The 20,346-nt window shown below is 41.0% G+C and overlaps 1 protein-coding gene across 1 annotated transcript in view; it reads left to right on the plus strand.

Annotated features, from left to right (window-relative positions):
- Window positions 1-18,938, plus strand: part of BUD13 (BUD13 spliceosome associated protein) — a 26,616-nt gene extending 7,678 nt beyond the window's left edge. The window contains 8 exon segments of the mRNA XM_077777645.1: window positions 2,142-2,191; window positions 2,194-2,632; window positions 4,075-4,352; window positions 6,091-6,196; window positions 6,526-6,664; window positions 6,984-7,168; window positions 7,413-7,494; window positions 18,542-18,938. Coding sequence (XP_077633771.1) covers window positions 2,142-2,191; window positions 2,194-2,632; window positions 4,075-4,352; window positions 6,091-6,196; window positions 6,526-6,664; window positions 6,984-7,168; window positions 7,413-7,494; window positions 18,542-18,635 — 1,373 coding nt within the window. The 3' untranslated portion in view covers window positions 18,636-18,938.
- Window positions 18,939-20,346: the final 1,408 nt, after the last annotated feature.

The raw sequence follows: 20,346 nt of genomic DNA on the forward strand, positions 1-20,346 counted from the left end.
CCCCGCCTAGCATAATCAGGGATCTTGCCTCTGGAGAGCCATTTAACTCCAGTTTGCTCTTGACACTTGTTCCTTTTTCATACATGAAGGGTAGACAGATTAACTCCAAAACAGGATTTGTTCTTTCTGTGTTATAGTCTGTGCTTATGTTAATTATCCTACAATTCTGATAAAAAAAGATGCATAACAAAGTGACAGTTGGTTATAGGTCAGTGATCACTGTTGCCTCAGTTACTTTTCAGTACATTATTGGTATGTTCTGTGAATTAAAGTTTTATTTTATTTATTTATTTTTAATGTTTTATTTATTTCTAGGAGAGAGAGAGAGAGAGAGAGAGAGACAGCATGAGCAGGGGAGGGTCAGAGAGAGAGGGAGTCACAGACTCTGAAACAGGCTCCAGGCTCTGAGCTGGCAGTCAGCACAGAGCCCGACACGGGGCTCGAACCCACGAACCGGGAGATCATGACCTAAGCGAAAGTCGGACGCTTAACCGACTAAGCCACCCAGGCGCTCCAAGTTTATTATCAGTGTGTGTTCTTTTATCAGAATCTTGTTCACTCTTACTATTTTCTGTCTTACGCTGTGGTTGTGTTTCTCATCTTTTCCATTGTCCTTTTTTCGGTTATTTATTTATTTATTTATTTTCCATAGTCCTGTTTTCAGAGAGAATCTTCTGGTCTTCATATTTGTAGGTACCGAAACCCCACCCCATCACCCCCGAATAGTTCTTTTTCTTCTACTTAACTGTCACTGCTCCATCCCCATGTGTCACTGCAAATATCCTCTGATCTGTCTTACTTCCTTTTTGTAAATATCATGGAATTTATCAACACCACGGATTAAATTTGTTGTCAGGTGTCCCACAGATATCAGTACTTTTTTCTGAGTGGTGACTGCAGTCAGAACTATTCCTCAAAGTAAAGGAGTTGGTTTAATTCATCCACTTAGCAAGTATTTATTGGGTCCTACCAAGCATTTATTTGAATTTGGGCTGTGGAGCTCAGTGACAAGAAGTTTTGGATTTTGGAAATGTCCTGAGTTGCTGTAAACATTTCGTTCTCTTATACCTTTGAAAACTGAAAGTTCAGACTATTTTCTCAGCTACCTATTTTTAAAGATTGCACGTGGACTATGGAGTCCAACAGATCTGGAATGGATTCTCTGTCACTTATTAGCAGTGTGACTTTGGCAGTAGGACTTACTCTTTCTGAGTATCAACTTCTTCTTCATCTATTAAATGGGGATAACAGTATTTATATTTCAGGCTTGTGAGAATTCAGTGAGGGAATCCATATAAACCATGGGCTTGTGGTATGTGATCAGGAAATGCTGATCCCTCTTTTTTTCTTGTGCTCTTCCCCCAGTAAAGAGCACAGTGACATTGATCAAATAGTTAATTACACTTCATTTTGATGCGGCACAGGCTTAGGCAGTCTGCCTTTTGAAAGAAGAGTGAGTATAAACTGTGTGTTATCCAGTCTAAATATCAGTAGGAGCTTCTGACTGGGAACTCTGCACAGGTGCAGTTTTCGGAAGGGAGCATTGGATTGAGAGAGGACCAGGGTGTTAGCCTGTCTCCATCTTAGTGACTGTGATCTTTGGTAAGAAATCTCCCGGCCCCTTGGAGCCTCCGTTTTCCTGTCTGTGAAACGAGGATACCTGCCTAGTGTACCTTATAAGGTATAATATGAAAAATGCATTTAAATGGCTTGTTAGGCAGATAGAAGAGGTTATTTATTTATTTATTTTTATTTAAAACGTTTTTTAAAATGTTTATTTTTGAGACAGAGAGAGAGAGACAGAGACAGAGCATGAGTGGGGGAGGGGCAGAGAGAGAAGGGGAGACAGAATCTGAAGCAAGTGCCAGGCTCTGAGCCTGACATGGGGCTCGAACTCATGAACTCACGAACTGCAAAATCAGGACTTGAGCTGAAGTCGGACACTTAACTGACTGAGCCACTCAGGCACCCCTAGGAGAGGGTTATTTTTAAGGTATTCATGAGTGCTGGTTTACTGCCCCTAAGCAGAAGATTTCTGAGTAGTTTTGAGATGTTTGCTGCTCGGGCATCTTTTGAAACTTTGAGTATCAGGGGTGAATAGGGCATCTATGAGGATCTAACTCTTTGCCGTTTGTGTTTAGGCCACAGTGAAGATCTGCCCTCACACAGACACTTCCGCCATGACTCCCCNCCCCGGACCCGTCTCCCCCCAGGAAGCCTCATCGTCATTCTTCAGGTGTGTCTCCTAGGAAAACCCACCATGACACACCAGGTTCATCTCTTCCTAGGAGGGCCTGTCACAGTTCCTCAGATAGCTCTGTTCCCAGAAGGGCTCGAAATAGCTCACCTGATACATCTCAGCCTAGAAGGACTCGTGACTCCTCGGACACATCGCAGTTCAAGAGGGCCCGTCATGACTCCCCTGATTTGGCTGCTAGTGTCCCTCATTCTCTGCCCAGACCCAAAAGCAGTAAAGCCCCAGAGAGAGCCTCTAGCAAAATCTCTGCACATTCGAAGGGGCCGGGACCATCTCACACGTCACTCCCAAAGAACAGCAAATATGAGTATGACTCGGACCTCTCTCCTCCACGAAAAAAGCAAACAAAATCCCATAAACATGATTCTTCTAAAGGTAAGCATTTGTCCATGAGAGGGACTTACCCTTGAGTGCTTTCTTTTGGACCTTTTGTTGTGGTCTTTAGAAATGAGAATGGCATTTCTTTGGAGAAGTTTTAAAAACTGTAGGGAAGTGGGGAGAGTTTGGGCTAAGGAGAGTTAAAGTTTACAGTGACAAGGAAATTTTTTTTTTTAGTTTATTTATTTATTTTAAGGGGGGAGGGGCAGAGAGAGGGTGAGAGAAAGAATCCCAAGCAGGCTCCATGCTTTTAGTGCAGAGCCTGACATGGGGCTCGAACTCCCATAACCTTGAGGTTATGACCTGTGCTGAAACCAAGAGTGGGACACTTAACCAACTGAGCCACCTAGGTGCCCAAGGAAGACATTTATATATATATATATGTATTATTTCTCTCTACCCCTTGTGAAAATACTACATGTTTGATGTAGAAACTTCAGAGTATATAGAAATGTACAAAGAAGCAGAAGAAAGGTTATACAAATTTCTGTCCTTCAAAGTCATTTGCTCTTAAGAGTTGTGGCCAATGTTTTTTAAAGCCTTTTTCTATTCATTATTTATACAGTTGAACCCTTTCTGTGTAGTATATACATGTTATATGTATAATTTTATCTGGTTTATTCACTTAATGCTGTCTTCCCCATGTCATAAAAACATCTCTTAATTAATATGGTCTTTATTGGTGTTCTGTTACATAAATGTATTTAATCATTTCCCTGATAGTCCGTATTTTAGGTTATTTCTAAAATTTGCTTTTATAATTCTGAAATGAACATTGTTGTAGGTAAATCGTTGCCCCATTCTGGATTACTTCCTTATCTACTTTTAGATAGATTTCCTGGAAATTTAAGTACTTCTAGATATGTTTCCTGGGAAACAAAGTAGAAATTGATTCGTTGGTTAAGGGGCATGTAAAACTAAGTCTTAAAAACTAAGACTGTGGATGCCCACTGAAGATTACTTCTTCGGGAGGTGATTTGTGATGTTTCTGTCTATACCTCAGGCCTGTGCAGTGAGATTCATTTAGTCCATCTTTGTCCCGAGGCACTGCTTTCATTCTTAACTAAAGTACGTCGTCATCCTTTAGTCTCCAACATCACAGTATCTTCTAGGCAGCTGTAACTTGTGCCACAGCACTGAGATCTGAGTGTGAGTTGTTTCTCCCATTCTGTGCTCAGATAGGTATGACAGAGGTGAGTATGTTGAGGCCTCACAGGCTAGTCACAGTCACCAGTAACTTGGGAATAGAACCTCACATCCTGCCTGTTGGTTTTAAAAGTTGTCCCTGACTCTGCTTTTTTCCCATGTTGTCTGTACGTGTGTTTAGGTTAGTGATAGCTCTTTAGAGGAGGACTGAATGAATATTTGACATTAGCCTGATAGGTTCTGTTTTTAAGATTTCACCAATGGGATTAAAGACTTAATTTTTTAATTTCTAGACTCTTCCCCCAGCCATAGGAAATTTCATACAAACCCTTCGCCTAGGAGATGTTACCCAAGTGACAGTCGGAAAGCCTCTGATTCAGATCTTTCTCCTCCGCGGCAAAAGCAGAGTTCAGGGCACAAAGATTCTGATTCAGATCTGTCACCTCCGCGGAATAGACCTACATACCAGAGCTCTGATTCTGACCTGTCTCCACCAAGGAGGAAACAGAGGGCCAAATCTTCTGATTCTGATCTGTCTCCACCTCGAAGGAGTCAGCCTCTAGGAAAGAAGGTAGGAATTTTTAGGAGCCATATCCTTCTCTTAGAGCGACTGCTCTTTTCTAGGTCTGTGCAAATCTTAGAGATACAGACCAGAGAGGGAGGGGGGGAGCTCCTGGTAGTATTGTAAATCTAGCACAGAGCTCTTTGCTTCTTCAGAAAGCAGGACTGCCTCTGACCCAGCCCGCATGAACTTGCAGATACCAGTTCCTAAGTACCTTCTGACTTTGTATCCTCTTTATTCCACAAATGTCATTTTTTAATGGGTCCAGAACTCCCTATTTTCTCAAGAATAAACCGAGAGCTATAGTTTACAGAGTAGACTTTGGAGCACAGACTTTGTGTTGATCAGATGACGTATCCTTCTGCTTCTGCTTATTGTCTGTGAGATTTGAGCAAGATATGTAATATCTCTAAGCCCCAACTTCTTCCTCTGTAAAATGGGGATAATAGTAGCGTATACTTTATGAGGTTATTGTGAGAATTAAATTGGTTCGTGTAAGTAAAACTCTTAGCACAGTGCCCAGAACAAAGTCAGACTTTAGCATAAGCAATTGATGATTATAAATTGGACTACAGGTCTCTATTCGCAGAGCTTAAAGAGGCATTTAAAATATAAACTACTTTTAGAAATCATGCCACGTGGGAGGTCAGTATTTTGTTTTATTTTAAATCTGTGATGAAGCTTGAACTTGGAGCAGTTGTTTTGTAAGCACCCCAGCGCTAGGAAAAGAATCTTAATTCCAGCGAGTTGGTTAAGAAACAGAATAATAAAGCCTGTGGTGTGCACATTTCCCTCCAGCCCAGACTTTTCAGTCTCCTCTGTAGCCCACGTGGTCCTGGCGGCCTGTCCGTGGCCCAGGAAGGGGCTCTTCTCTTTTGGTGAACAGAGCGAGGTCTGTGTTTCAGCTGGACCCCTGGACATTTTAGTCACCTGTGCACTTCAGGGACAATTTCATATTAATCAAAATTGGCATAGTGCTTAGCTATACCACAATACACTGTGGACTCCATTTATGGGTTGGTTGGTTATCTTGCTATGAAATGGGGTTTGGTAAGAAAGTTTGATTTGGTCACAACTTGTCATTATCCTGAAATTTATCCACAATTGAAGGGCCTTAGACTTGTTTGAGTTTGTAGTTTTTTTTTTTTAAATATTTTATTTATTTCTAGGAGAGAGAGAGACAGCGTGAGCAGGGGAGGGTCAGAGAGAGAGGGAGTCACAGACCGAAACAGGCTCCAGGCTCCGAGCCGGCAGTCAGCACAGAGCCCGACGCGGGGCTCGAACCCACGAACCGCGAGATCATGACCTAAGCGAAAGTCGGACGCTTAACCGACTAAGCCACCCAGGCGCCCCTGAGTTTGTAGTTTAAATGGAATATTTTATCAGTGTGGGTCTACTACTGGAGGGCTTAGAGCTTGATGCAGGTTTCTGATAGGGTGACCTGAGAGTGCGTCTTCACGTGTACAGTTTATACACTGTACTGAAAAGTCAGAACTATACAGATGCTTAGCCTTTTCTTTAATGTTTTTGGTTTGTATTTCTGTTTATTCTTCAAACTTGGTAGTACTATTAATTTCCATGAAATTCAGTTTTATTTCTTTCTGATTTTGTGACTCTTGCGGTCCATAATGAGAAGACAAAGCTGGAGTCTTTTGGTTTGGTTATTGCTCATCCTCAGGCTGTCTACCCTGGAGCCTGCTGCGACATGGTCTCCTGAATGATGGCTGCTCCCTTTTCCGTTGCTTAGGCTGCACACATGTATTCTGGGGCGAGAACTGGCTTGGTGTTAACTGACCTACAGCGAGAGGAGCAGGAGCTCAAGAAACGGGACCAAGAAACCACGGCGTTTGAAGGTAAAAATGTGAAAATGCAGAGACCAGTTGAGGCTCGTGTAGATTTTATTTTTTTAATGTAGCTTATTGTACCTGGTGTTTTAAACTTTTAATTGAGATCAAATTTCAGCTCTGGTTTTATGCATTATCTTAACTTCTTAGTGGTCCAAAGTGGTTCTTTTCTTTCTTGAAAAAGGTTAGTTAGACATTGGTAGGCACTACTTGTAGTCTGGCTGCAAAAGTTTTTATCCGGCATCGGAGTTCCACGTGTTTGATTTCAACTGTTCAGGATGTTATTCCCAATTCCGATATCTGGCGTTTATCTTTAAAAGTATAATTTTCCTTTGCAGCTGAATTCCAATATGCTGAAACAGTATTTCGAGATAAGTCTGGTCGTAAGAGGAATTTGAAACTGGAACGTTTAGAGCAAAGGAGAAAAGCAGAGAAGGACTCGAAGAGAGAGGAGCTGTACGCTCAGTGGGGAAAAGGGTAAGAGAACCACTGAAATGGAGAAAAAGACTGTGCTGACTGGAGGAGGTCGTTCTCTACTTCTCTGACCAGTGAGTTCCTTGTTCTGCCTGCAAAGCTGTTTCAGGAATGCAAGGCTCAGTGTGCTCGGTCCCCTTCCTGAGGTACTGGTGTACTCCACACTTGATTGTTGGTATTCTAGGACTTTTGCTCTTTTCAATATTTGGCCTACGCTGCTTAGGAAAAGGAGGTTCCCCAAATGTAGCGGTATGGGGTCCGCTCAGTGTGAGTGCGCACATGTTTAACAGGATGGCACGTACTGTCGGTTCTCTTTGCCCAGGCTTGCCCAGAGCCGGCAGCAGCAACAAAATGTGGAGGATGCAGTGAAGGAAATGCAGAAGCCTCTGGCGCGCTATATTGATGATGAAGATCTGGATCGGATGCTGAGAGAACAGGAGAGAGAGGGGGACCCCATGGCCAACTTTATCAAGAAGAATAAGGCTAAGGAGAACAAGAATAAGAAAGGTGAGCCTTCTGAAACTATTCAGAGATGAAGGTGACTTGTGTAAAGAGAGATAGTCTTTAGGTTGATAACACACGGTGAGGTGCAGAGAAGGCTTTCCCATATCGTTTTTTAGGTTTCTTCTATTTGGGAATTTGCGTTCAGCTCAGTAGAGATTTCTGTATAAAATTTTGGTTCCCGCCGCCACTCAGCTCTGACGGGTTATTTAGGTAACTGACTTCTTTTCTCCTTGTCTCCTCTCACCAGCGAGACCTCGCTACAGTGGTCCAGCGCCTCCTCCCAACAGATTCAATATCTGGCCTGGATATCGCTGGGATGGAGTGGACAGGTAAGCCTGGGGGCTTCCTGCATTTTTATTTTCTCTTCCATCTGACCCTAACCTTTCCTAGCTGTTCTTAAATCACTCTACACTCGGCCTCATTCTCTGCTCTAATCACAAAGTTAATAATATGCAGCTTGCTTGCTTCTCTTACTGAGGTCCCCAAATCTCATTTCCCATGTTTAAAATATTCCTTCTCCGTTTTTCCTTTTCAAAGTTTCTTTTAAAGCTCTGGACAAACAACTCTGGTGGTTCTGATAGGATACCTTTGTTTTTGACATTGGTCATTTCTAGCTATATTTTCTAAGGTTTAGAAGGGATGAGTGATTGGTGGTAGTCTGGAGTCTTTAGTATGTTGTACCTTTAAAATGTAGTCCTTGAACCTTCTCTTCATTGCCTTAGGAATGAGTTACTTATGATGTCTCACTGACCCCTGAGGCCAGCATCAATACCCACGTACTCTAACTTACTGTCTGTTGCTGTTGTGTGCTTCTGTTCAAAGTCTGCCCCTCTGTTTACATGTTAGATCCCATCTCCTCTTGCCGACGAAAGGACATTGTTCTAGTGATTAGCAAAGTGGTTCTCAAACTTTTTGATCTCAAGACCCCTTTATACTCGAGGACCCCAAACAACTTTTGTTTATGTGGTTTATATCTACTAATATTTACCTTATTAGAAGTCAAACTGAGGAGTTTAAAAATATCTATTAATTAGTTCATTAAAAACATAATAAAGTCTTTTCTAAAGACATTAAAAAAAAGTCTTTTTTAAAGAAAAATAACTGTATTTTCCAAACAACGAAAATAGAAGAATTGATTTACAGTTTTGCAAATCTCATTCATTAATGTTTGGCTTAAAATTAGCTAGCGGAATTCTGCATTGAGTCTGTTGCAGTATGTTTAGTTGAAGTAATGGAAGAAATTTTAGCCTTAGAAAATTCAGCTGTGGGGCACTTGGGTGGCTCAGTTGGTTAAGCGTCTGACTCTTGATCTCAGCTCAAGTCTTTATCTCAGGATCATGAGCTCAAGCCCTATGTTGGACTCTGGGGTGGGCATGAAGCCTACTTAAAAAAAAAAAAAAGATTAGCCTTATACATAGGTTGTTAGAAAAGGAAGATGTATTATATTTGCTACTACACAGACACTCAACAGGTCCTAGTTTCTTAAAGGTTATTTGTAACATGAAGCCTGAAACCATATCAAAGAACTTTCAATACTGTTATATTAAAATCCACTTTTTTCTTCTTTGGATGGATCTTTTCCGAGTGCATGATTTTATAACATGTGCTGGTCATTTGGAAAATACTGGTTTGCTGAGTTTTTCAGACCTGCCAGATGTTGACATTTTTCATTATACAACATCAATGATTTTGTATTTGTTAACATTACCTCTTATCTCATCACCAAAATCTTAACAGAAAACTAGAGTTCATGGTGGCAGATACAAGTTTTTTGAAATTCTAATTCATGCTTAAAGTCTTGAATTTTATCATTGGTGACAAATATCACTTGTTACTGAAGTTAAAGCTTTTCGTACAGGGGTGCCTGGGTGGCTCAGTCGGTTGGGTGTCCAACTTCAGCTGAGGTCATGATCTCGTGGTTTGTGGGTTCGAGCCCTGCATCAAGCTCTGTGCTAACAGCTCAGAGCCTGGAGCCTGCTTCAGATTCTGTATCTCCCTCTCTCTCTGACCCTCCCCTACTTATGCTGTTTCTCTCTCTCTCAGAAATAAATTTTAAAAAACATTAAAAAAATTTTTTTTTTAAATAAAGCTTTTTGTACAATAGCTTTTTTGTAGATTACATCAGATTTTGTACCTAGAGGATCAGATCCTCTATGAATAGAGTTTGCTTCTTCCTTTCCAATCCAAATGCCCTTTGTTTCTTTTCCTTACTTTACTGCACTAAAACTTCCAGTGCAGATGTTGAATAGAAGTAGTAAGAACAGACATCTTTGCCTTCTTCCTAAATCTTAGGAGAAGAACAGTCAGTGTTTTACCATTAAATATGTTGTAAGCTGTAGGTGTGTTTGGAGGTTCCCTTCAGAGTTGAGAAGGTTCCTTGAGAGTTTTGTTTGTTTTTTTTCAGAATGTATGTTGGATTTTGGCTCATTCTTTGATCCATGAGTTACTTAGGACTACGTTGTTTAATTCCAAACATTTAGACTTTTATAGATATCGTGCTATTATTGATTTCTAGTTAAATTCTGATGAGGTCAGAGAATATACTCCATAATATTTTGATCTTTTGAAATTTATTAAGATGTGTTTTATGGCCCAGTATATGGTTTGTCTTGGTGAAGAGTCCATTTGCATCTGATACATATTATCCTGCAGTTGTTTTGGGGAAGTGTTTTGGAGACTATTTTTTGTATTTTTTAAAAATAAACTTTTTGTTTCAGAATAATTTTAGATTTATGGAATATTTGCAGATAGTATAAAGAATTCCTGTACACTCCTCATCCGGTTTTATTATCATTCATTACATTACCATGGTACATTTATCAGAACAACATTGGTATGCTGTTATTTTACTTGGATTTCACCGGTTTTTCCAGTAAAGTCGTTTTTCTGTTCAGGATCCTACATTGCCCTTAGTTGTCATTTCTCCTTCATCTGCTCTGATCTGTGACAGTTTCTCAGTCTTTCTTTGCTCTTTGTAACCTTGACAATTATTTGGAATATGGTCACTTATTTTGTAGAATGCCCCTCAAATTGGGTTCATTTGATGTTTTTCTCATGGTTAGACCGGGGTTATGGGTTTTTGGAAAGAATGCCACAGTGGTGGCATGCCCTTCTCATCACATCGTTTTAATCAGTACCTGGTAACCATTGGGCATCACTGGCGTTAACCTCAATCACTTTGTTAAGCTGTAGTGAGTGTTTGCCAGGTATCTCCATTTTAGTTTCTCTCTCTCTCTCTCTCTTTTTTTAATGTTTTATTTATTTCTGAGAGAGAGAGAGAGAGAGCATGAGCAGAGGGGGTCAGAGAGAGGGAGGGAGACACAGAATCTGAAGCAGGCTCCAGGCTCTGAGCTGGCTGTCAGCACAGAGCCCGACGCGGGGCTCAAACCCACGAACTGTGAGATCATGACCTGAGCCGAAGTCGGATGCTTAACTTAGCCACCCAGGTGCCTCTAGTTACTCTTTTTCCCCTTCCATACTCTGTTCTCTAGAATTGAGTCACTGAGTTAAGCTTGTACTCAGAAGGTGACCTGTAGGTGGGATAGCTACATATATTATTTGGACTTTTTTTTTTTATAACGTTTTATTTCTGAGAGGGAGAGACAGCATGAGCAGGAGGAGAGGGTCAGAGAGAGAGGGAGACACAGAATCTGAAATAGGCTCCAGGCTCTGAGCTGTCAGCACAGAGCCTGACGCGGGGCTCGAACCCATGAACCATGAGGTCATGACCTGAGCTGAAGTCGGCCGCCCAACCAACTGAGCCACCCATGTACCCCTGGACTTTTTCTTTAAGTATTTGTTTCATCACCCCATCTGCTTAGTCATTTATTATTTCAGTAATGACGCGTGTATATTTTATACTGTGGATTGTAATCCAGTAATATTTATTTTATTGCTCAAATTGTTGTATTCTTCAGCCACTGGGAATTCTTTAAGTGTCCCTTTTGCATGCCCTGTCCTTTTATTTTTTGAGCACTCTCTGACTTTCTGATACTGAACGATGCTCCAGGTTCATCTTATATGTTCCTTGTCCCAGGCCTAGGATCAGCCATTTCTCCAAGCAGTCCTGGCTGCTTTTAATGGGTAATGCTATTTAGAAACCAAGATCTGACTGATAGAAGTACTTGTTGCTGGGGTGTCATTGTTTCTAGGCCCGGCCAGCAGACAGAGCTGCGTAGTACGTGTCTAGTAATTCGTGTATACACACATATCTGTCATTATTTCTGTACCTACTTATCTGTACGTATGTGTCTGTATACATGTTTGTGTATACATTTACGCAGATACGCATTCATACTGATGTAACTGGCTCTGGTGGGGGAAGTCCTTTTCTTCCTGCCTGTCTGTTACTTCTTTCTCCAGCACTTCGCGACCCACAGGCCTTTCGCGACCCCATCTACTGTCCATTTTGCTCATCTCAGTATATATGTAAAACAGTATCAAAATTGAGAAATTCAGAAATAAGAAACAGATTTTCAACAAAAATACAGTATTCATGTGTAGTTCCTTTTGTTATTACCCTTAAAATTTCTAGTGAAAGTACCATTTTCCAACTGCCCTGCCCCAGTCCTGTTATGCCATACATTTGTACTATAGTTAGATTCATTTGTCATCGTTTGCGGTGTATCCTGGGATCTCCTGACATCCTGGATGATTTTTCCTTTTTATAGTTTATGTTACTGTTTACTTTTTCTTGTGTATAGTTCTGTGGGGTTTGACAAAGGCGTGGAGCCGTTTGTTCAGCACCCCACTACTGTATGGAAAGTTCCATCGTTGTAAAATTTCCCTGTAAGTCCTCTTTTAGTCACTTACGCCCTTGCCACCAAACCCTTGTTTGTGATGAATGCTCTGCTTTCTGTTCCTATAGTTTTGCCTTTTTCAGAGCGTCACAAGAATGGAATCATACAATATGTAGCCTTTTGAGCCTGATTTCTTGCACTTAGCAAGACGTATGTAAGGTTCCTCCGTGTTCTTGCATGAATGCCCCACGTATGGCTCTATTAGTCAGTTGAAGGACATGTTCAGTTTTTAGCGACTATGAATAAAGCTGCAGTAAACATTTCTGTATAGATTTTTATGTGGACATAGTTTTCAGTTTACTTGCAAATACCCAGTGATTGCTGGATGGTGAGACTGTTGAACATGATAAACTGTTGAACTGCCACTTGTCTTCCACGGTGGCAGTGCCATTTTTTGTTATACCAGAGAATGAGGGTTCCTGTTGCCCCGTATCCTTGCCAGCCTTTGGTATTGTCAGAGTTTTGGATTTTAGGTGTGTACATTTAGTATTGAATTTTAATTGTTCTGTTATTTTTTTAGCTAAACCTCTCTGCAATTTTTTTAGTGTTTGTTCTGAGGATTACAGTATGTATCTTTAACTCATCACAGCCTACTGGGAGTTTATAACTGTAGTGTTCCATGTAGAGTATATCAACCTTGTCACACTGTGGTTCCACTTACCTTCTGTTCTATGTGCTGTTGTTGTCATGTATGTTATATAAATGGTATAGATCCCACAATATAGCATCTGGTTTTTTAAGTTTATTTTGAGAGAGAGAGAAAGCGCGGCAGGGCTGGGGGGCGGCGGAGAAGGAGAAAGAGAGAATCCTAAGCAGGCTGTGCACAGTCACTGCAGAGCCTGATGTGGGGCTTGAACTCACAAACCGTAAGATCACGATCTGAGCCCAAGTTAGATGTGTAACTGATTGAGCCACCCAGGCACCCCTCCAGTGTTATTTTTTATTTACAGTTATTTAAAAAAAAAATAAAAAAACAACAAAATATATGTGTTAATATTTAACTCATGTATTTCCCATTTTTGGTGCTCTTGTTTTCTTTCCTCTAAACAACTTTTAATATCCCTTTAGTGTAGGATTATTGGTGATGAATTCTCTCAGTTTTTGTTGATATTAAGATGTCTTTATTTCACCTTTATTTTTTAAAAGCTTTAATTTTGAAATAATTTTAGACAAGAACTTGAAAAATTAGTACAGTGTGTTACAGCGTCCCCTTTACTCAGCTTTCCCCAATGATGGTCTTACATAACCATAGTACATTACCAAAGTAAGGAAATTGACATTGGCAGAATTCTACTAAGGACCTTTTTCTCACCTTCATTTCTTTTTTTTTTTTAAATGTTTTATTTATTTCTAGGAGAGAGAGACAGAGAGACAGCATGAGCAGGGGAGGGTCAGAGAGAGAGGGAGTCACAGACTGAAACAGGCTCCAGGCTCTGTGCTGGCAGTCAGCACAGAGCCTGACGTGGGGCTCGAACCCACGAACCGCGAGATCATGACCTAAGCGAAAGTCAGACGCTTAACCAACTAAGCCACCCAGGCGCCCCTCTCACCTTCATTTCTGAAGGATAGTTTTACTGACGTGGTGTTGGAGGAGGCCAACAAGATGACCACTGGTTGACCCAGAAGCTGGACCCAGGCAGTCAGAGGCCTCTTAACCCCTCCCTTTCCTTGGAATGTGCTGTCCTGCCTACTCTTCTCATACTAGCAGCTGTTTCAAGGATGTAGCCTTGGAAGAATAAGGTGTTATTGAGACCACTGGGGCCAAATATGTGGCTTAATCCACTTAAGCTCTATATAAGCTTTTGAATTCGGCAGGTGGCTGCCCAAGAGAAGCGTCATATGTAAGTTCCCTTGCTTATTAAATGTGCCCCTGATCAGTCTGGAGGGGTCTGCCTCTTTCTTTGTTCTCTCCTTGCCCTCCATGTACTGGGGCCAATCTCAGACTTCACCCTGTAAGCTCACAAGGTCGTGAACCAACACATAGAACTCTGGATTGATGATACCAGAGTTCTGTGACAGTCTTGCCAACCCTTTAATGAAGTTTCATCATGTTTTGGCCTCCATTGTTTCTTATCAGAAGTAAATCCTTAGCTCATTTATTTTATTGTTACTCCCCTACACCCCCCTCATTGTAAGAAATTGTTTTTCTCTGGCAGATTTTCTTCTTGTTTTAGGTTGTTAGCAGTTCGTGCTGTACCTCGGTATGGTTTTCTTTGTATTTATCCTGCTTTGGGTTTGTTGTGCTCTCTGGATCTTTAAATTCATGTTATTCACCTCTGGGAAGTATTTGGCTATTTTTTTGTCAGTTATTTTTTCTGAACTACTCTTTCTTTTCTCTAGTTACACTGTTTTCCACCACTTAATATTATTCCATAGAGCCCTAAAGTCCTGTTCATTCTTCTAGCATCATTTTTCTCTCTGTTCTTAAGGTAAGATAGTTTCTGTTGATCTGTTTTCAAGTTCATTGACTTTCTGCCATCTCCAACCTACCAAATTTGGCACTGTGTGCCAAATTCCACACAGTGAATTTTTTGTTTCAGCTAGTTTATTGTATTTTTCAACTCTAGAATTTCCATTTGATTGCTTGTATTTCTCTGCTGAGATTTTCCATCTGCTTATTCATTATGAGACATTATGAGACATTCATTGAGAGACATTGCCTCTTCCTTGAGAATATTTATAATTGGTACTTTGAAGTCCTGTCTGCTCATTGTAACATTTGGGTCACCTCAGGATTAGTTTCTGTTAATAGTCTTTTTCTTGAATTTGATTACGTTTTACGATTTCTTTATGTGTCTTTATGTGTCTTCTCATTTTTTAACATATATTGGACACTATAAGTGATACCATTGTCAGAACTTGGAATTCTGTTCTATTCCTCTGAAGTATGTTGATTGTTATTTCTGGTAGACTGTTAACTTGGGTGTATTTGAAATCCAAACAGTATGTCCTAGCTGCTGCTTTTTCACTGGGCCCAGTGTGGTTCCCCTGCCCAAGCACAGGTTAGCAGTTAGCCAGGGATTTGGGTGCCATTTGTGTGTACATTCCAGGGTTCATCTGTTTTGTAGCTTCCTCCCCGTCAGTTTCCTTCCTGACTTTCCAGCTGCTCTGCTCTCTCTGCACTGATATCTCAAGCTAATAAGCCTGGGACTTTATGCCTCCATGAGCTGTGCAGACTGGGAAGTGCCCTCTTGCAGAAAGCTCATAAGTCTCTTTTCATAAGTGGACTCCTATCCAGGTTCTGCCTGCTTTTGGTCACTTTCTTATGCCGTCAAAGAATCTCAAATACTTGCTCTTTCATATTTTGTCCATTGTATCATTGTTGTCTGAGAGGAGATTAGTCTGTTCAGGCCCCTCCATTGCCCCACCTCCTGTGGACCTAAGGCCTTGTCTTCTGTCCTCCAGGCTGCCATCAAAATCCAAGACTCTAGTTCCTGACACTGTTGGTTTCAGGCTAGCTTGCTACTTTGTTTTGCAGTTCACTGGATATAGGCCCTTTGTTTGGTAGTAGGGGCAGTTTTCAGAAAGCTAATTTGTCTTATAGTCAGAAATAGATCTTTTTCTGGCCACAACCCTAAAGATTTTCCCTGCTACACTGAGTCCATCCTTTTTTTTTTTTCCTTCTATTTCTTAAAAAAAAATTTTGGGGGCGCCTGGGTGGCTTGGTCGGTTAAGCGTCCGACTTTCGCTTAGGTCATGATCTCGCGGTTCGTGGGTTCGAGCCCCGCGTCAGGCTCTGTGCTGACTGCCAGCTCAGAGCCNTTCTGGACCCAAACTCAGAACTCTCCTTGACCTAGTATTTTCTTGGTATCTGATTTGTCTCTAACTCTCCCAGGAGTTTTCTTCCACTTAGCATTTTCCCCTAGATCTCTCCTATTAGTTCTTTTCATCTGTTTTCTTTCTGATTATTCATTCTTTTGTCACCTATTCTCGTTTGTCTGGTTTTAGCCCATTGCATGTGAACATTTCTAGAACATGTCTGTAGTTGGAAAAACCCATAGGTCAACTAATATAATCCCATTATTATTTAAAAGACAAGCAAGGCCCATATAAATTTAACTACTTCCTTTGAGTTATTTAGCTCACCTGAAAAAGCTAGAATTAGAATCCTGGGCTCCTGGGGGCTCCTGGGTGGCTCAGTTGGTTGAGCATCTGACTTCAGCTCAGGTCATGATCTCACAGTTCGCGAATTTGAGCCCCACATCGAGTTCTGTGCTGACAGCTCAGAGCCTGGAGCCTGCTTCGGATTCTATGTCTCCCTCTCTTACTGTCCCTTCCCTGCTCACGCTGTTTTTCTCTCTCTCTCTCTCTCAAAAATAAATAACATTAAAAAAAAAATTAAGAATCCTGAGCTCCTGATTCTATAGTCCAAGGCTTTTCTACTGCGTGTTCCCTTGTGGTTTGTTTTTTTGATTCTGTGGGGTTTGGTTTGTTATTCGTATGTCCTTCATCTGTATGATCATATTAGTGTTGGTTCTCTTAAGTACTTATTCCCCAGGGGCAAAGAACAGTGGTTTCCTTGGTGCTCCGGAATACCCTGCATGCTTCTAAGGTTAGAGATGGAGCCATTCGTAACAACTTCCCTTCTTCTTAGAAAACTCTGTTATTCATCCTGCTCATCCCTTAGGGAAGGCGTTAGGAAAGAGGGAAGCCTGTTCTCTCCATCAGTTCAGTAACAATTAGCAAAGATGTGATTACTCGAAGCAGCTGTGTACCAGGTGCTAGGCTCTCACAGGTAGTGATATTCCCTAAGGCTAGGAACTTACCTTCTATCTAGAGCAGAAAGACAAGTAAATCATCTCAATACTACTTGCTAAGTATTACTGTAGAGAATTTTCAAGGTGCTTTGGGAGCACAAAGGTAGAGTAAATTCAGCTGTGAGAAACTGCTGTTAGGGAAAGCTTCCTAGAATGAATGAGCTTAGTCTTAAGGGACAAAACAAAACAAACAAACAAAAAATTAAAAAAAACAAAAAGGAGTGAATGAAAAATGAAGAAGTGTAGATAGTGAATACAAGCTCTTTTAAGAAGTTCAATTTATTTATTTATTTGAGAAAAAATTTTTATGTTTTATTTATTTCTGAGAGAGAAACAGCATGAGCAGGGTAGGATCAGAGAGAGAGAGGGAGACACAGAACCTGAAGCAGGCTCCAGGCTCTGAGCTGTCAGCACAGAGCCCGATACGGAGCTTGAACCCACGAACCATGAGATCATGACCTGACCCGAAGTCGGACGCTTAACCGACTGAGCCATCCAGGTGCCCCAAGAAGTTCAACTTAAAGTCACCAGCTGCATTAGCCCTTTAGCAAGAGGGTCAGCCTGTCCTCTGAAGCTTTGAAGCCAGGCATTGACTTCCCCTCTGTAGCTATGAGAGTCCTAGATGGCATCTTCTTCTAGTAGGTGTCCATTTCATCTATCTTGAAAATCTGTTTAGTGTAACCACCTTCACTGACTATCTTAGCTAGATCTATTAGATAACTTGCTCCAGCTTCTACACCAGCACTTGCTGTCTCACCTTGAACTTTCATGTTATAGAGACAACTTCTTTCCTTAACTCTCATGAACCAACCTCTGCGAGCTTCACACTTTTCTTCTGCAGCTTCCCCACCTCTCTCAGCCTTCACAGAATTAAAGAGAGTCAGGGTCTTGCTCTGGATTAGGCTTTGGCTCAAAGGAATATTGTAGCTGGTTTGATCCGCTATCCAGATCCCTTGAACTTCCTGCATATCAGCAGTTTTGCTTCCTTATCATTTGTGTGTTTGTTGGAGTAGCACTTTTAATTTTCTTCATTAACTTTTCCTTTGCATTTACAAGTTGACTGGTGCAAGAGGAATACCTTTTGGTCCGTCTTAGCTTTCAACTTGCCTTCTTCACTGAGCTTAATCATTTTTCTAGCTTTTGATTTAAGTGAGACGTGTGACTCTTGCTTTTACTTGAACACTTAGAGGCCAATGTAGGGTCATTAATAGGCCTAATTTCAAGATTTCTGTGTCTCAGGGAATAGGCTAGAGAAGAGGGAGACAAATGGGGGTATGGCCGGTCAGTGGAGCAGTCAGAACACACACAACAGTTATCAGCTAAGTTTGCCATTCTCTATGGGTGCAATTCATAGCACCCCAAAACAGTTTACAGTAGTTATGTTAAAGATCACTGATTAAAGACCACCGTAATAATGAGAAAATTTGAAATATTGCAAGAGTTACCAAAATGTGACACAGAGGCATGAAGTGAGTAAATGCTGTTAGAATACACTTTAAATGAGAGGTGCCTGTAATAAGAATTCACTAAATGTGTAATGAATGGATAAATTATAAGATGTAGACGTCAGCTGAGAGTGGGCCTGTAGAGTGGTAGATGTTTTAAACAGTTGTCAAAAGACTGGCAGAAGGGTGTGAGTAAGAACTAATAAATGGGTGAATTGTGTGTTTTTGGCTTTCTGATTCTATTGCATACGCCGTACATATTTTCATATGACTGCCTTACTTTCCTTCTGATTCATTAGGTTGTGAACTCTCCTCTTTTTTCAAAAATGAATGTCCAGTTCAGGATTCTGGCTGATCAGTGTCTCTTGATTGCAGATCCAATGGATTTGAACAGAAGCGCTTTGCCAGGCTTGCCAGCAAGAAGGCGGTGGAGGAACTTGCCTACAAGTGGAGTGTTGAGGATATGTAACTTTCTGAGGCCGTGGGGCATCTGTGGGTTGTGGCAGTGGACATAGGGCAGCCAGCCATCCAGTTGTACCAGCTGTCTATGCTAGGAATCAGGGTCCACACAGACCGGCAACCTGAATGCCAGTTTTGACTACAGAAGACTCTTTTGAGACCTGATGTTTGGACTGAGGCACCTGTACTTCGCAGGTGCACCAACACTGGTGATTGCTGGCCTTCAGAGGATGCATTGCTTTTTCAGTGTCCCAGGGTTTGTTCTTGGTTAGGGTTTTTGTTTTTTAATAAACATGCATTTATTTTTTCACAATCATGTTCTTAACTGGGTATTCTGTTTTTGGGAAGAGCACAAGCTAATGTTGAACCTCCATGGATCTTGGAGGATGATGGTTGGATTTTTCATGAATCTAGAAAGCAGTGGGAGTAAAAACTTTGGCAGTGATAGGTCCTTCCTCTTAGAAAATGTGAATTAGTGCTAAACTAGACTTAGGAATACACGTAGCTATTTGGAGGCATGGTGAATGACACAGGGTAGTGTCACATATTAGTGGAGAAGAGACAGATAATTGCGCTTAGAAAATTGACTTATATATGTACAAAAATAAAGTTGGATCCCTACCTCAAACCCTATATGACAAAGACATCCCAAAGTGATGAAAGACATTTAAATGAAAGGTAAAATGTTAAAGCCAGTAGGAAAAATCGGAGAATGTCTTTGTGACTTTGGGATGAGGATAAATTTCTTAAATAAAGATCTCCAAAGCACTATCCATAAGATTTGATACCTCTGATTACTTCATAATTAAAGATTTCTTTCTGGTTAACAAAGCATCTTACAGAGTTAAAGATGCGTACAAATGGGGAGGAAATATTTGCAATGTTGAAAACTGACAAGGGATTGCATATATAAAAGACTGAATGTAGGAAGTCCTGCTGTAAATCAGGAAGAAAAACAAAACATAAGATAAAAATGGGCAAAGAATATAAATAGGCAAAATCAAAAGGGAAAACCAGAATGACTCATAAGTATATTAGCTCATTGGTAATTAGAGGAACGCAGATTAAAATGTTAGTGTGTTTCTGCTTTGTATCTATTGGTTTGGCAAAAGTAGGAGACTGAGCTCTCATGGGGAATAAAAACTCAATGGGGGGTTTCAACTGGTGCATCCCTTCCGAAGAACAGATGTGTAACACTTCACTGGAATTAAGTAATATTTGGAATGCAGTGTTGCATAGTTTTTCAGAGTATAGTTCTGGAACTATATTGCCTGAGTTTGAATATCAGCTGTGTCTTTTCCTAATAGTGTGACCTTGGTAAGACACTTAACTTCTTTGTGAAATGGAGATAAGAAATCCTACCTTGTAGGTTTTTGTGAGCTTAGAACAGTGCTGATAGATAGTACGTGTCATACAATTGTTAGCTATTATTATTATTGTCTTCTTAATCAGCAGGTGTTGAAGCTGGCTTCCAGCATTGCCCCCGATGATCCTTGACTCTTGGTATTCAGCCCTTTATCCCTCCCATAATGAATAGGGCTGTCCCATGTAGCCAGGAGGATGTACGGGAAATGTGTTACTTCTGAGGCTGGGTCATAAAAGACATTGAAACCTCTGCCTTGTGCTTTCTTGGATCCCTTGCTGTGGGAGAAGCCAACTGCTGTGTAATGAGGACACTCAGTCCTCTGGAGAGGTCTCTGTGGAGAGGAACTAAGACCTCT

This window comes from Crocuta crocuta, unplaced genomic scaffold, assembly GCF_008692635.1.
Source record: "Crocuta crocuta isolate KB4526 unplaced genomic scaffold, BGI_CrCroc_1.0 scaffold271, whole genome shotgun sequence".
NCBI classification, from domain to species: Eukaryota; Metazoa; Chordata; class Mammalia; order Carnivora; family Hyaenidae; genus Crocuta; species Crocuta crocuta.